Here is a 17251-nt window from a genome sequence, read left to right as displayed (position 1 = left end):
CTTCTGCTTCCAGCTTGGTGTCACAGTGGCCACTCAGTTATTGGAAAAACATAGCCTAAGAGCACCCCAGTGTTTCTATGTTAGTATGATCATGACTTTACTTATCTCATCTGCCTGCATGAGACCGTCTGGGCTTAACGTGTTTTCCGCTGGGCTACTCTGGCCCTCCCCATATTCTGGTCTCACCTCTTCCACTGGCAGTTCCTTGAGGCGTGGTAGTGAACTGGAGAGCAGACCAATCAGAAACGGGGTTGGAGAGCACACAATGTCAATCATTGAAGGGGGAAGCACAGGTATGTAGGTATGTTGCCACGTAAATGGGTAAAGGAGTGCTACCATGGCATGGCAACACTTCGACAAGGTGCTGAAAATGAAGCACACACAATAGTTAGCCTAGAACACTCCAGTCCCTGTTGCAGGGTTCACACAAAATAACTTGTTAGAGGAAAAATAAAAACAAGCCTGGTCTCTCCTTCCAGGGCTTAGCACAATAACACCAAAGGTGGTTTAACCTGAAACAGTGCCTGGTTTCCCAAGCATCTCAGTAGGCTTCTTAATTTTAAAAATTGTTTATAGTTCACATGCCTGTGGAGGAAGGAACTGAAAAGTTCTAGGCATTTGTCTACTAATCTCCCTGATGCTGTCTTTCTAATCAAATGGCCCAGGGGAGGCACTATTTGCCCTGTGGGGAAAACTTACAGACACCCCATCAGCACACACTGATACGGCCCCTCCTGGCTCTTTCAGGTCCTGAAAACACTGCATGGGAGGCATACATCCCCCACTCCGTGTATGCCACAGTCCTAACCTGAATTGGGTCCTTGCACACCCTCTTCCATTTGAACAGAAACAGTTAAGAACTTGGGGGTTAACACGTCCTTCTGATCCAATTAATCATATTCACTCTCTCCCTATAGCTTCATTCCCAATTTTTTTAAAAAAAAACTGTAGTAAAAATAGTCATGAACTCCTGAAAGTAAGTGGTATTACGCTTCTTTCATAAAATCCACATGTGCACTGCATTGAGTGAGTTTGGGGATTCTGATGGCTTCTGAGCCCGCTGATGCGGGGAGGGCGGAATATAAATGTAATAATAAAATGTAAAAAAAAATTCTAGTTCATTCTTTAAAATGTCAACACAAATGTAACTCCCTTCACAGTTAGCTACCTAGGAATGAGGGGAAGGAGAGAGAGAAACCTCTCCATTGGTGGGTTCTAAGGAAAGTTTTGCCAGAGAATCTTCACTTCTGCAACATCGGAAGACAACAGCAACACACGACCGTACAAAAGGCTTCAACATGGGCAGGGCAGTTCATCAGCTATACAGGATTGCAAACACTGTTGCCCATCTAGGGAGGCTCATATGTTAACAAACTGTGCACATAACGTCATTTAGTTTTATTAGCCAGGCTCTGAACAGAAAGAGGAGGGGAAGGGAGAGATATACAGTGGAGCCTAAAGGAATCATATGGCCCGGAAACCACTCACAGCTGGCTTTTGTTAAGCACCAGGAGGGAATTTACACCAAATGGGAGGAAGAAGAGGAAAAAATCCCTCAGACCTGGAAAGAACTTCTGCAAAAGGGAGAAAGAACGGATACTTGTTGAGTGTAGACTTAGAATATATAAAGAATGGGGATGTTGATATTCAGAACACATGGGATGCAGCTAGGAATCTTGTTTCCTTAGACTAAGCCACGTCCCTTTTATTTGAGAGAGAGAGAGGGAGAGACAGAGAGAGATGGGCGGGGGGGGGGGGGGGTCCCTAGCAAAGGGTCTATCTTTCCTGCAAATTACTCTCCCCAGATTTCTCTAGCATGACATCTTGCCAGGGAACTTAATTTTACTCAACCTCCCAAAGTCAATTGGAAGGCCAAGAAAGCTACAATTCCTATCCATCTGGGCAAGAAATCATTCTGGGAAAGTTTGGGAAGTTTGCAGAAAATGGACATCTTGGTCAGGGACCAGCCCGTTTAAAAAGCCATCCCCAAGCGGCCGGTTACTCTCGCCCCTTTAGAAAGCTAAAATGTGGGATTGGAAGAGAGCAGGTAACATCAAGGGAGCATTCTGCAAGCCATTTCATGTTGGAGTCACACTCAAAAGGATCTCTGTGCAAAGCTCAGAAATGGTGTAAGCTCCTCAAGCAGGGGAAATCCACTCCTCCAGCCAGCTTCAACTGTTTCTAATACTAATGGAGAGGAAGAAAGTGGGGTGTGTATGTGCACGCTTGATTCCTCTATCCCCTCCTCCCACCAGGTCCAGATATCAGAAACAGTACTTTTTTTTCCTTCACACTTTACTTAATAAATTTTTATTGGATGGGTCAATATATATTCAGATTAAAACACAAATACAATCCAATTCAATTCCTTCCCCCTCCCCCTCCCCTCCCCCTCTTCAATGTTGACTTCCAACAGCACTCGAACCCCCCGCTATTAATGTCACATTATTTCTATATTATAGTTGTTCTTATCTTGTTATTGGTAAAGATCTTAACTATATATTATCTTACTTAGTATCATTAAAACCCTTCAAAAGACCGTAATTGTCCCTTAACATCCCATTTCTTTTCCATATATTTTTTCAGCTTTTTCCAATCTTCCAAAAATGTTTTTGGTTCTTGATCCTTCAGGTTTCTTGTTAATTTGTTCATTTCATCCATGTACAACAATTTGCTTGTCCATTCTTCAATTTCAGGTATTTCTTCTTTCTTCCAGTATTGAGCATATAATATTCTTGCTGCTGTTATCATATAATATAGCAATGTCCTATCATTTCTATTAACATCTTCTAAATGCAAAGATAACAACAGCATTTCTGGATTTTTAACCACATTATACTGGAGTATCAAAGACATCTCAGCACATATTTTAGCCCAAAAGTCTCTAGCGCCTTACGGCAAGTCCACCACATATGAAATAGAGAACCTTCATGCTCCTTACATTTCCAACATTTATTAAATAGCCGCTTATTGGCTATGGCTAATTTTTTAGGTGTTAAATACCATCTATATAACATTTTATACCCAATCTCTCTGATACTGGTACATGTTGATATTTTTAACGTATTTTTCCACAATTGTTCCCATGCTTCCATCCTTATTTCATTATTACAGTTTATTGCCCACTTTACCATTTGTACCTTGACTGTTTCATCTTCTGTGAACCATTTCAATAACAATTTATACGTTTTAGAAATTGCTTTATTACTGTCTCCTAACAAAAGGTCCTCAAATTCTGAATTCTCAGTTCTAAAACCTGTCTTCCTTTGATCTGTATCAAATAGGTCTTTAATTTGTCTATATTGTAACCAACCATATTTAAGTGGCAACTCCTCATTTGGTTTGAGTTTTATCTCCTTATCTACTACTTCTGTTAAGTCCTTGAGGGTAAGCCATTCTTTCCCTTTATATTCTAGGTTTGGGTTGATCACCTCAGCTGCAATAATCCACAGTGGTTTCTTCTGATCTATAAATTTTTTATACTTTAGCCAAGTCAGCAATAAATTTCTTCTCAGATAGTGGTGCTGAAACACTGCATCCATTTTATACTTATCGTACCACATATACACATGCCATCCAAAAAGTTTGTTATAGCCTTCCAAAGTTAGCAATTTAAGATTGGCTAAAGACACCCATTCTTTTAACCAGACTAGACATATCGCCTCATGGTAAAGTTGAAGATCAGGTAATTGCATTCCACCTCTTTCCTTAGCATCACAAAGTACTTTCATCTTTACTCTTGGTTTCTTCCCTGCCCACACAAATTCCGATATTTTCTTCTGACATTTTTCAAATTGTTTTTTGTCTTTTATAATTGGTATTGTTTGCATTAGGAACATAATTCTAGGCAGCACATTCATTTTAACTGTGGCAATCCAACCAAACCACAATAAGTTTAATTTATTCCATTTTATCATATCTCTTTCAATTTGTGTCCAGAGCTTTTCATAATTATTCTTGAATAAATTAATATTTTTAGCTGTCAGCTCTATTCCCAAATATTTAGTCTTGTGTACCACTTCACAATTTGTTAATTCACTCAGTTCCTGTTGCTTCTTCTTGGTCATATTCTTGGTTATTATTGATTTCTTTTTATTTATAAAAAAGCCTGCCAAATCTCCAAATTCCTCAATTTTATGCATTAGTCTTGGCAAAGTTTGTAGTGGATCTTCTGCTATAAACATCACATCATCTGCAAAAGCTCTCAACTTGTATGAAGATCCCTTTATTTTTATTCCTTTTATGTTGTCATCTTCTCTAATCTGCCTTAGTAATATTTCTAAGACCATAACAAATAACAATGGTGATAGTGGACATCCTTGTCCTGTACCTTTCCTTATTTCAAACTTCTCTGTCAGGTCGTCATTGACACAGATTGTCACTCTTTGTTCCTTATATATTGTTTTTACTGCTTCTATAAATTCTTTACCTAAGTCCATCTTTTCCATTGATGCGAACATAAAGTCCCAGTTCAAGTTGTCAAAGGCCTTCTCTGCATCTGCAAAGAAAAAGCCAACTTCTTTATCTGGTCGCTTGTCAAAATATTCAATGGCATTTGTAACCACTCTCAAGTTGTCTTTTAGTTGTCTGTTTGCCTGGTCCTCTCCTATAAAGTCCATTAGCCATATTTTAAGTCTGTCTGCTAGTATTCTTGCCAATATTTTATAGTCATTATTTATAAGCAAAATTGGTCTATAATTTTTCACATCTGTCAAATCTTGTAATTCTTTTGGGATCAGAGCAATGCTCGCTTCATTCCATGTATCTGGAAGCTCTTTTCCTTGAAGTATATCATTCATTATATTTTTTAATATCCGTACAAGGTCTTCCTTCATTACTTTATAAAATTTAGCTGTGATCCCATCCGGTCCTGGTGCTTTTCCAATCTTTGCTACTTCTATTGCTTGTATAATTTCTTCCTCTGTTACTGGAGCATTCAGTCTCTGCTTCATTTTTTCTGATATCCTTGGTAAATCCGTTTTTTGTAAATATCGGTCTATTTCTTCCAAGTTTACTGCCTTTCTTTGAAATAATTTCGCATAATATTTGTAAAAGGCACGCTTAATTGTTTGCTGGTCTTTCCTTCTTCCATTATCCTATTAATAATTTTCTTCTCTTTTTTCTTTTTCAATTGCCAGGCTAGGTACTTTCCTGGTTTGTTTGCTCCTTCAAATGATTTCTGCAAAAGTGTCTTTAATTTCCATTCTAGTTCTTTGTTACTAATGGCTCTTACTTGTTCCTGCAGTATTTTAATCTCTTGTCTTATTGATTTTTCCCCAGGTTTTTTCTTTAACTCCTGTTCTTTTTTATATAGTTTCTCCTGTATCTCTTGCCACTTCTCTTGCTTTCTTCTCTTATCCTTGTTATTTAATGAAATTAAATTTCCTCTTATTACTGCCTTGTATGTGTCCCATACCATTTGGATTGAAACTTCATTGTTATTATTTATTCGGAAAAATTGCTTTGTCTCTTTTAAATATTTTATATTTTCCTGATTTTGCAATAAATCTTCATTTATTCTCCATCGTAATTTTTTCCAGTCCATTATAGTTTTCCATAATATTGGGTTGTGGTCTGAACTCACCCTTGGAAAAATTTCAATTTTTTGTCCGTAAAGCTAGTTCTTTTGATGTCCAAATCATATCTATTCTTGAAAAAGATGCATGCCAAATCATATCTATTCTTGAAAAAGATGCATGCCTCGCGGAGTAGTATGTAAAGTTTTTACCTTTAGAATTTTCTCTTCTCTACACATCCTCCAACTTTTCTTGCTGTACTAATTCAAAAAAATACTTTCGGTAATTTCCCAGATTTCTGCTTGCCTCCCTTTAACCTCCTGTCCATTTGTAAATCAGAAACAGTCCTAAAGGGTGGAGATTGAAGTCCAGTGGAGAGGCATTAGCAGGAGAGTGTCAGCAGATAGGGGAAGAGTTAAACAGCCTTCCCACCCACCAGTAAATGCCTTCTTTCCCACCCCCCACTGCTCCTTTGGCAAATGCAGGTTTGGAACGCACATTTGCCAAGATAACTTGTCATTCCATTACAAGATTTTCTTAGGAGATCCTACTTTATGTACTGCAGACTTGCTGTATGATGCAAGGTAGCATTCAAAGAATCTACCAGAGAATCTAAGCTGTTTCCAATTGTGGACAGGGAAGACACAGAAGCTCTTGTGTGTGTGGAGTTTCCACAGTCGGAGTGTGTCTATCAATGGTAGAGTGGGCATCAGAGAGTGTCTACCAATGGATACCTACCATTGTTGAAAAGTTACTGGAGGTTCAAACAACCCTCCATTTTACCTCAACATTTCTCTCATGTTGCAGCGTACTAGCCCTACCTATACTGGGGCTTAGACAAAACACACCTTGGATATTCTGTCGCTAACACTGCAGGGATCATTTCAGAGACAGAGTTTGCATCTACACTGGAGTGTGAAAACACACCTCTGCTACGCAACAACAAGCAGGGTGAGAACAGGTCTGTGCACACAATCTTTTCTTTGCTTGATAACTAGGCTCTTGGGACATTTTAGATCAGGAAAATGACATGGGAAGAATTTAACACCCCCCCACTTGCACCATGGTTTCGATGCAAGTCAGGCACTGCACAGCTGATAATTGAGGTTGAAAAGACTGCAGGAGCTCTAGACAGCAGGCTCCAAGTGTCTTGTGACAGCAGAGGCCTTGAGAAGATACTGCATTTTAAATGGCTTAGTGCAAAAATATTGATTAGAGATTATTATATTTATCATTGTTGCATTTTGTAAAGTCAACTGGTTCTTTTTACAATAAAATATTTTTATGGTTCAGTTGATTGCTTGGGAGAGTTCCAAGGTAAGGCACGTTGAGCATTGTTTCTTCCTCCCCCTATTCACCAATCTGACATTTAAAAAACAGACTTTGCCTCCCCCCACTAAGTAAATCACTTTGTCTTCCACAATCTATCTCTGTCATGGGTTGCTGGAACCTTTTCCTTATAATGATAACTTTTGGCCCATAAAGCATAAGCAAAGCTAATGAAAAGATTAATAGAATGGATTTCCCTCCCCACCCCCAAACCAAGTCATTTTTTCCTAAAATGAAAAGGACTGTTTACTCTGGTTGCTATGGCAAAGTTGAGGTGGGGGGAGAAGTGTATAAGAATTCTTTCCTTTTCTATTAGCAAGGTTTGGAGTGACAGATCTCTATATAAAAGACAAAATTAAAAAGAGAAGCGGGAAAGGAATCCGCTTTGCTCATTTTACAGATGGAAACGACAAAAGCACTTCACTTGTATATTTATTAGATGGTTTTGGCAAGGCTCAAAAATGCTGCACAATTCACACAGCATTTGGCAATGGGTTCTTGCAGCCATTAAGGGACCTCAATGAATCACACACTTGCACACCTTTGGATTGTATGCAGAGATATGCGCAGATGCACAAACTTGCACTGTAAGCAGGGCTGGCATCTGCATGATAAGCGGCAGAGCAGCTTGATAAGTATAATCTAGCATCCGCCTTCGCTTCACCTGCATGTGTTTATTAATTACTCTCAGCTGGATAGTTTCTAGCATTCCAAGCCCCTAAGCAACCTCAAACAGCTGTCTTGGTTTAAAAACAAATGAAGAACAGCTAAATGACAAGCTAGCCAGTTAGAAATTAAATCCCAGGTTCTAATCCACCACTCAGCCACGAAGCTCAGAGGGTGATCTTGGACCAGTCACTCTCGCTCAGCTTAACCTACCTCTGAGTATAACATTGGGGGCAGGGGGAGAAAGATGTATGCTGCCCAGAGCAACTTAAAAGAAGATGTGATAGAAAGGCAAACAAACTTTCAGAATTGCAAAACAAGACCCTTTTTTCCCTAAAGTATCACTTAATATCATAGGAACCTGGTGCTAGGGGAAAAAAATCCTAAGCAACATGAACTAGGTAAAAAGACACAGGACCACTTCTGGTGTAATGTACTCCTAATTACAGAAAACAATCGCTAGGATGACCCCTGCCGGGCCATGCTCGTAATGATGGTTTCCCAATTAACCCCTACCCTGAATCAAATGCGTAGCAGTCTTGATGCTGTCCAGGCACTGCTCCTGTGCATGCTATTCCTCTCAATTTGGAAATGAGACATCTGAAAACCCACTGCCCCTTCCCCCCTTCTTGAACTTGCTGCTATATGCTGCCAAGGTAGGAGATTCTTCTCTTCTCACAGTGAAGGCTAAATTTAGGGGCTAAAGCAGACATGATGTTAGCTCTTCCCAATCACACGTTGTTTCCCCTAAGCTGCCCTGCACCACTACAAAATTGCTATTAGCCCAGGGCGAGAGAGAAAAGAGTCAGATCTTCCACTAAAACTTGGTGCGAATTTCTGTTTTTCTAACTCCCGTAAGCACTCCATTGAGTCAATTATGGATCTAAAATTGTTAACTTAGGAAAACCTTTCACGTACAGGATTGCCAACAGGTCTGAAGAAAAGTGTTCCATTTTTTAAACAGAAGCTTAATAGCTGCCAGATGATATTTACCTCCATGCCATGGAAGGCTTAAAACTGCCCATTTCCGCACATTAAGCTTCTGTTAAAAGGGACAGGATTTTTTCTTCAGGCCCGCTGGCGACCCTACGCACACATCTTCTTCCGAGAAGTACATAGGGATATCAAGACTATAGAGCTACATCCAGATCAGTTACATATGCAAAGAAGCCCTTTCTAAAGTCACTGCTGCACTGTACTATTCAGTCGTGCCTTGGCCAAAGCTACCCAGAATACATCTAGAATGTATGATTCTCAAGGAAAGGTGTTTTTTTTAAAGAAGGTACAGGGTGACCTGCTTCAAAGCAGAGGACTGACATATGGGGACCTGTCATAATAGCAGAGTACACACTTTGCATGCACAAAGCCCTGAACTTCAATCCCGAGCGGAGCAGAGTTGAGTTAATCTTCTGATTAAGACCCTGGAGAGCCTACCAGTCAGAGGAGACTACACTGGGGTAGATGGATTAAAGGGTCTGTTTTCAGGGTAGGGCAGCTTTATGTGACTGGTTAGTCTGCTGACTCTCTGCCAATCCTTCGTGTGGGGAAAAGCCAGCCCCGCAAGGTGCCAAATTCTGCAGAGAATATTTAAAAAGAGATCCTGAATTTCCACTGATCTTTGTAGACTTAAACTAGTATTATTTGTAAATCACCTTCAAGATACCATACAATTGCATCTTTAAAGCATTATTTAGTTCACGTCCATTTCTTCTTGAGTTTTTTCTATATGATCTATATAGCAAGGAAGAAGGGGGGAGCCTGCACTTGGAAAAGTTACTGGGGGACATTAAAACATAACAAGTGGGACTAGTGACTAATTATGGGGGAAGTGAAATCCTGTGCCTTTAATAGAAGCTCCATCTCCTCCCCCGTACTTGTTTCTCCCACTCCTTGTCTCATCCCCTTTCCCTGCCATTTTTGCTTTTAAAAAAAGGCTGGATATACATCAAAATCACTACCTATGGGGGAGATAACTCTCCCCATTTTGGGGGGGGGGCAAAGTTTTGTAGTTTTTTCTGAAAATGTGGAGATTCTCAGAACCTTCAAACATAGTTAGAGTTGGCCACATTGCACAGATTCCGTTATATGCACTGGGGAGGCAGCCCTTTGGAATGTGATATGATTTTTTAAAAAATCATTATTGTCTGGCTGTTTGAATGATTAGCAATTTTTCTGGGTATTATCCAGGTTGAGTATACTAGATACAAACACGCTGAGTTGGAGCCAAAGCTAGATTTTTCCCTCTTCCCCTCTTTCCTGCTAGCTGCATACTTCCCCCACCCCAAATGCAGCTTGTGAGGGTCGGGGGACCTTTGGGAACAGTTGAGGACATCTGGAGCTCAGCAGCAAGAACGGAGAATTGACGAGAATGGCCCCTCCACTGCATAAAAAGAAGAGCATTTTTTGCTTGTCAGAGGATTGGTGCAACTTCTGGTGGCTTGGATCCAATGGAGGTGTCCTCCTGCCCAAAACTAAGCATGCCCTCATCCTATTAATTATACTGACCCAATGGTTTTGAACTGGACTGTATCCAAGGTATTCAAATTAAGGTAACTAAAGGAAAAGTTACCTTGCCATGGTAACTAAAGGAAAACCCCATAATCTGAGGCAGCAAATTTCTGGACACCAGAGCCAGGAGGAAACATCAGGGGAAGTCTTTGGCCTCTGTGAGCAGTTTTTGCTGGCCCTGCAGGTCAACTTTTCAGCTGCTAGACTGTCTGGATTCAACAGAGCTCTTTTTATTATAACAACAACAACAACAGCAGCATTCGATTTATATACCCACCCTTCAGGGCAACTTAACACCCACTCTGAGCAGTTTACAAAGTATGTCATTATTATCTTCACAACAATCACCCTGTGAGGTGGGAGGGGCTGAGAGAGCTCCAGAGAGCCGTGACTGACCCAAGGTCACCCAGCTGGCTTCAAGTGGGTGGAAATCAGACCCGGTTCTCCAGATTAGAGTCTCGTCACTCTTAACTACTAAACCAAACTGGCTCTTACAATACTATTTGTTCTGACTTCAATCTTTGCTTTTGTTTTAAAAAGATGGACTGTGGAAAAGAGGCAGTAAGAGGTATCCGGGGTCAGCAGCCCAGCTCCCGGACTTGCTGACAGGCAGCGGCAGGGGGCAGCCGGGAGACAGCAGTTCAACCGCTCTGTCTGGCAAACAGAGCCAGAACCTGCCTACTCCAGGGGGAAGGGGCGAAAGGCCAAAGCCTCAGAAGGCTGGAGGGAGCAGGGAGAAGCCAGCGAGTCCCACCCCCCAGGGGGAAGAGAGGGGGCTAAGCAGGCTAGAGGAAAAGGGCCCAGGCAGGGGGAATAGGGACACAGCAACAGCCCAAACAGAGCCTTTACCTTCCAAGGAGGAGAAGCAGCCACTACAGCCCAGAGCCACACCCTGGCTAGAGGACAGCAGCCTGGCTCAGGAGGTGCTAGGAGCCAAGCCCCTCCAGGTGGAGCTGCCACAGGCATTCTGGGGGAGGAGATGGGTAGCCCCGCCCGGCATCAATGAACAGGCAGGCTCAGCAGCACAGAAGCCGGCTGGGGCAGCTCCTCGTGAGCAAGGCCGGGCAGGCTCAGCAGCACAGAAGCCGGCTGGGGCAGCTCCTTGTGAGCAAGGCCAAGGAGACCTCAGCTGGGGATGGCTCGCATTCAATCCCACCCTGCCAGCAAGGCAGGGAAGCCAAGAGGGGATTAGTGGTAGGAGGGAAACACCTGAGGGAAGGCACAGCTGGGTCAAGTCAGGAGAGGGAACAAGCCTAGGAGGAGGGCGGGGCGGAGAAAGGAAGCCCTATATAAGGTGGCTAGGAAGAGCTCTGAGGTGGTGGGTGTGAGTAAGGAGTGATGGTGTGGAGTGAGAGCAGAGCAGTGCGAGAGTGGAGTCTTGGAGGAGAGTTCTGGGAGAAGGAGATAATGGGGGACGCAGAGGGTAAGCAGGCCAGGTTGAGCAGGCCAGCGAGTGGACTGAGAGGGAGTCCGGGTGATGTATACTGCCCCTCCTTCCACAGAGCAGGGTCCTGCAGTATCCCTGGCGCCCCTCTGACGTCAGGGCTGGCCCAGCTGGGGCCCCGCCCAGCGGCGGCAGCGACAAGCCCTGACAAGAGGTAGGGGGACAGGATAACAGGTAGGCCACAGAAACAAATCCACACTCCCTTGGATTACCACTTGCATTCAAGACTTTCTGAGATTTTAAACAGACAATTCCATATGTATCCAAACTTTCCCTATATCCATGAGGGCTAGTAAGATTTTTTCCCTAATGCTGAAAGCAGAGATTTTTTTCTGGATTCCAGTTCACATAGTCTGCAGCAGATGTACTTTGTCAGTCTGTGCTCCATTTTCTCATAGTCTATTTGATAATGCGACTCTTTTCCACCTTCCAAAACCTGCTGGATGAGTGAATTTTTTGGCTCCTCTCGTGACAGAAGGCCTCTACAGCTTTCCTTCCCCTTCCGTCTAGTGGATGTTGCAGGATTTATTGGGAATTGTGAAAACAGACAGCTTGGGGGTACTGTAGGGCTGCTGAAACTTGATCTCACGCTCATAAGCATCATTACTCATCTGAGAAGTTTTGCCTTTGCCGACTTAGAAAGAGAGAGAGAGAGAGAGAGAAAGAAACACACTCCACTCTCTCAATCCTCAAGTGTTTAAGAGATGGCGGCTGGCCAGGCACCAGCTGCAGAAAGCCTTAAAAAGGCCTGGGCCTCTTTTCGTAAGGTGTGGGTGGGAAACGGATTGTTTCTAATCGGTCATGAACAAAAGTGAAGGGCCATCTAGCACAAGAGTTGCACTGCCACATCAGACCAGAGTCTATCTAGTGTAGCAATCAGTCTCTGTCGAGTCATTCACGGCCAGCCTGATGCCTCTGGAATTTCACGAACAGGGCACAACAGTCACCCTCCTGTTTATCCCCAACATCTGGCACTCAAGGATATATGCCAAGGGCCTCTAAACACAGAGATTCCATTAGCTACCATCACTAATAACTGTTGATAGGCCCAACTTCCATGAATTTGTCTAATCCACTTTAAAAGCCATATAGAGCTAATTAAAGCCATATAAGATAAGACCTTTCCACACAACTGCTGAAAGTGCATGGCACTGAAGTGCAGATTTTACCTTCTGCCCTCCATGCATCTGACGAAGAGAACGTGGTTCTCGAAAGCTTATGCTACAATAAAATTGGTTAGTCTTAAAGGTGCTACTGGACTCTTTTTGATTTTGCTACTACAGACTAACACGGCTAACTCCTCTGGATCTAATACCTCACAAGGTAACCTTTCAGTGAAAAACAGCAAAATTCAGTAGAAGGGAGAAGAGACATTTCTCTTCAACTGCTTTCTTTCTCCAACTTCTCAAGAATTTGGCTAGATATACACTCCCATGAAGGATGGAGGTGGGGATGGGGAGGGAGGGAAAGATCTTCCAAAAGAATCAAAAAAGTTATTCAATCATTATCATTTGAATACATGGAAACACATCATCGCTCTGCTCCTAAAAAGTGTATGGGTGGGGTGGGGTTAAGAATGCGGTGAACCAGAAAAATGTCAGCTATAAGGATCAAGAGTTTCCTTCCATGTAGGGAATAATTACTACAGGACCCCAAAAGGCAGGAATTTCCTTTGCAAAGAGCAAATGAAAAGGTTCTGGTTCTCCATTCTCTTTGGGGAAATTCTGAGGGCAAGTCCATGTGTTCAACCTAAGGGACAACATTTTCTATTATGTCATATGCCTTGACCGTCTCTGGAAATGCATTTGCCCAGAGAACGTAAGTCAGGACCTGAACACTCTGTGGATACAGCAGCAGCTTCATGGTGGCAACATCTCAACTAATGCAATCACAAGACTTGCTTCTGAATAACTGCAACTTTATCTATGAAAGGCTGTGTGTGTGGGGGGGGGGGTTCGTATTATACATTCTCCATGTTATTTATGACCTCAGGGAGTTCTGACTGTGTGAACCACTCCCAAATGAGGTCCAGAGTTTTGCCTCCTACCCTGCCCCACAGAGTCAGAGACTGTGACCTGTTCTAGTCATCCTACATATTACAGCTGCAATTAACATGGAAACACTAATGCACAGAATCAGCCTGAGTGAAAGCTGACAATACAGCCCAACAGAAACCTCAGGTCATATCAGCTCCTGGAAGTATGGTTTGACAGGTTCATTCCTCCCTACACATCCAGGCAAACAGAAATAGTTGCTAATCTAAAATTTGGGCCCTCGCTGAATATTTTTAAGTTGTAAGAAATAGCGGTAAGAATTAATGAATCAAGTCAGAAAGGGGTCCAAGGGCAGCTTTGATCCTAATACTCTCCCCCTATAGGAATACATTAAGCAAAGACTGGTACCTGAGTTTGTCTGCTATAAATATCACCCTTCTCTCCAGCAACAGGGAAGTGAAGACTCTGCATAAATGCCGAATGCTGAGTGAGGAGAACAAAGAATTGAAGTCAACGTGCTCAAGCCTCGAGTCAAGTGGCCGACGCAACTCTATTACCTGAAAGAAAGGATAAAAGAATGTAGCCGTACTGAATCAGTTGAAATAACATGTGGGAATGGTGGCCTAAAGACTCTATTCTTGAACAGGTATGCTTTGGGGACCTTTTCCCTCATTAAAAAATTACATGAATTTACTCCCAGTGCCCATTATGCCCTTCCTCCGATTCTCGTTTTGATCTTACTTCGGTCCCAGAGCCAGGCAGGAAGTTCTTGATGGTAATTGTTCGGCCCAGAGCAGGAAAAGGAGCCTCCATGACACTCCTCATGAGCGGCTGCACCAATGCGGGAGAAATCCCCCGTCTTTTCTCCACTTCATCTAAGATCTGAAAAGGAGGAAAAATAAGTAAGGGGACATGAGTCTTTGACAGAAGGGTTCTGATGCTTCGGTCTCTCCCTTCCCTTTCTTGACCATATATTCTTTTCATCTTCCCCAGTTTCCAATGGCACAACAAGAGGGGATGAGGAAAATAATAACGAGCTTCAAGGAGTCTCTCTTGGATATGTTTAAGGTTAAAATGCAAAAAAAAAAAGTATCTAAAGAGCTTTCGAATGATCATTTTCTCATACCTCCTAATAATTATAACAAGTTCTCATCGTAGAACAGTAACCATTGCTTTGAAGCAAAGAGATTTGTCCTTCTGGCATCTATACATGGCACCATAAGTCCATTTAATTGTTCTTAATGACCACTCAATATGTAGAATCAATGAGCTGGCCAGAGAAGTGCCCTTGATTAATAATCTTGATAAACTTAGATAAATTCCCCTGCTCCCCCTCCACTTTCCCTAAATAGTGGCAGCCCAGCACAGCCTCCCCTTTTTCATCCAATTTCCCTTCCCTGTAGCCTACATTGTAAATCCTATTCGCCTTCACCTTAGAAAAGAGGTTGAAACATCCGAGGCGGCTCACGATGCAGTAAACTTCAGGGAGACGCTTCCCTTTCCCACTGGGCTTTCAAGAGGGACAAACACAAGACAGGCCACACAAATATATATTAATTAACCAGAAAATACAGGAAATCTACATTCCATACAAGATGCCATTTTCCTTATCTTGATAAAAAGGTAAACTAGCTTATAGTCCTCCTTGCAAAAGCCTGAACCCATGAATACAGTATGGTTCCATAAATGCTTACTGCACACAGCAGGATTATGATTTTCTAAAAATCTTATTAACAGACCCAATGAAATGAGTTAAAGTATTTAGACGGTGCAACATCAAGAGGGAAGCTGCAAGGGTTTGGTTACAAAAACAGAATAGTAGCTTTACTGTCTGTAATAACATCCATATACCGATGATTAAAGTGTGGGAAAAATCTGGGCAGAGACTTGCTGCAGATATTTCCCTCTTAACATAATTACATTTATATAGCAGCCTCACAAGCTACAAAAGTGAACCACTGAGAGCCAGTATAGAACAGTTACTAGAGTATCAGATTAGGATGTAGGAGACCCAAGTTCAATAACCCAGTCTGCCATGAGCTTGCTGGGTGATCCTGGGCTACTCACTCTCTCACACACACGTTTGCTGAGCTCATTGGAGAAAGGGCAGGATAAATGTATCGATGGAAAGGTTTGGTTGGAATATAAAATGTCCAGGGTGACTGGTTTATCTAGCGGCTAAATTATACGTGACAATGTTCTTGTGGCCAGTGTAGGGATGCTGCAGCCAGGCAGTGCAGCATTCTTGTACCCCTCCCCCCTCTCCTCCCCCTGTTCAAGTGCCAAAACACTGCAGGCGGACTGTGTGGACAGTCATTTTAGCATCTGATAAGGTTCAGTGTGTGTGGGGGGGGGGGGGAGCGCAACAAAAGCGCCTCAGCCCATTGCAACGGGGCATTTTAAAATTACTTTGAAATGGCAGCAATGTCTAGTTTGGCCGTGGGGAAGAAGTATTTAAAATGAATGGGTTCAAAAATGTGCTGGTTTTGTTCCTCTCCCTCAACTTCCAAATCTCTAAAGAAATTGTTTACATAAGTGGAAAGAAATTTCCACTGACAAATTTGAAAATGTATATTTGTTTCATTTTCTCAGATACGGCTACCATCTAAAATATATCTTGAATGAATTGCAGACACATGTTTTTGTTCATTTTAATCACTCTATATCAGAGGGAAAAGGAGCTTCCCACTTTCCGACACCGTGCTGCTTTTAGGAGAAAACCACTGATAGTTACCAGCAGCCTTCTGCAATACCCAAATCTTCTGCTGCCATCTTCACTAGTCAGGACAAATGAGTAAGTTTCACTGAAAGAAAGAATTAAAAGTAGATAAATACAAGAGGAAAAAAACCCACACACCCACAAAAGGCTTTTATCTTCTCAGAGTTAAACCAGATGTGACTTTTCCGCATGCACACTTAGGGCCAAACAAGATGTTCACTTTTTTAAAGATTTGGATCCAGGTTCCCCGCAGATGCACAGCAGCTACAGGAAATGGCTATTGAAAAACAGAAATAAAGCAGAGCCCGTTTGAGCTCAGAACACCACTGCAGGGGGAGGAAGGGCTCAGTCTCACCCCCAAACGATCTTTTGACATAGAAAACCCAGCAGCATGCTGAGCCCAAACAGGCTCTATTTTATTTTTAATAGCCATCCCCCTACAGCTACTGTGAGGCTGCAGGGAACCCCTGGACCCTTTAAAAAGCGAACGTGTACTTTGACTCTTAATGTGTTGCCTGCAAACGTCATTTGTGTTTAGCTAGACCTTTCTATGAAAGCAGCCTCCCCGTACTCTCAGCAGTACCCTTGCCCCCTTCCTCAGGCACTTGATCACAAGGGGTTGAGCCAGGGCAGAGAGCGACACACTTCTCCAACTTCGCCCTGGTCTCACCTGCCTCTTCCTTCCTGGATTCAGCAGACAGAGCTGACCTCCCAGAACAGTGCCAAGCAAGCAGCAATTGAGTGGGGAAGGACTTGGCACTGGGAAGAGCAGTTGGAGCTGGAGGCCTTGACTGAGCAGAAAGGCGGCATACACATTTTGTAAACAAACATATAAATAAATATAGCAGAGAGGAACAGAGAGGGGATGATGAGGTCTGCCTGGGTTGGTCCACTGGAATTCAAGGCCCCAAAAGAAAGGGATAAGGGGGACTGTCCACTATTTGGGGACAATGCTTTCTCAGAAAGATAAGAGAGAGAAAGGGCCTAACCAACCATGCACGGACACATCAGTGTACACGTGGGAAAAGTCACATCTGGTTAGGCCCTCACATACATACATGGAAAGCAAATCATT

The 17251-nt window shown here is 42.7% G+C and overlaps 1 protein-coding gene across 1 annotated transcript in view; it reads right to left on the bottom strand.

Moving 5' to 3' along the window:
- DENND2A (DENN domain containing 2A) overlaps nt 1–17251 on the bottom strand; it is a 90242-nt gene that overhangs the window by 13230 nt on the left and 59761 nt on the right. The window contains exons 11-15 of the mRNA XM_054988772.1: nt 16192–16261; nt 14890–14967; nt 14199–14339; nt 13866–14014; nt 187–364 (exon numbers count right to left, since the gene is read on the bottom strand). Coding sequence (XP_054844747.1) covers nt 187–364; nt 13866–14014; nt 14199–14339; nt 14890–14967; nt 16192–16261 — 616 coding nt within the window. The remainder of the gene's footprint in view (nt 1–186; nt 365–13865; nt 14015–14198; nt 14340–14889; nt 14968–16191; nt 16262–17251) is intronic.

This window comes from Eublepharis macularius, chromosome 9 (genome assembly GCF_028583425.1).
Source record: "Eublepharis macularius isolate TG4126 chromosome 9, MPM_Emac_v1.0, whole genome shotgun sequence".
Taxonomy (NCBI): Eukaryota; Metazoa; Chordata; class Lepidosauria; order Squamata; family Eublepharidae; genus Eublepharis; species Eublepharis macularius.
This window is presented reverse-complemented; position numbering and strand designations above follow the sequence as displayed.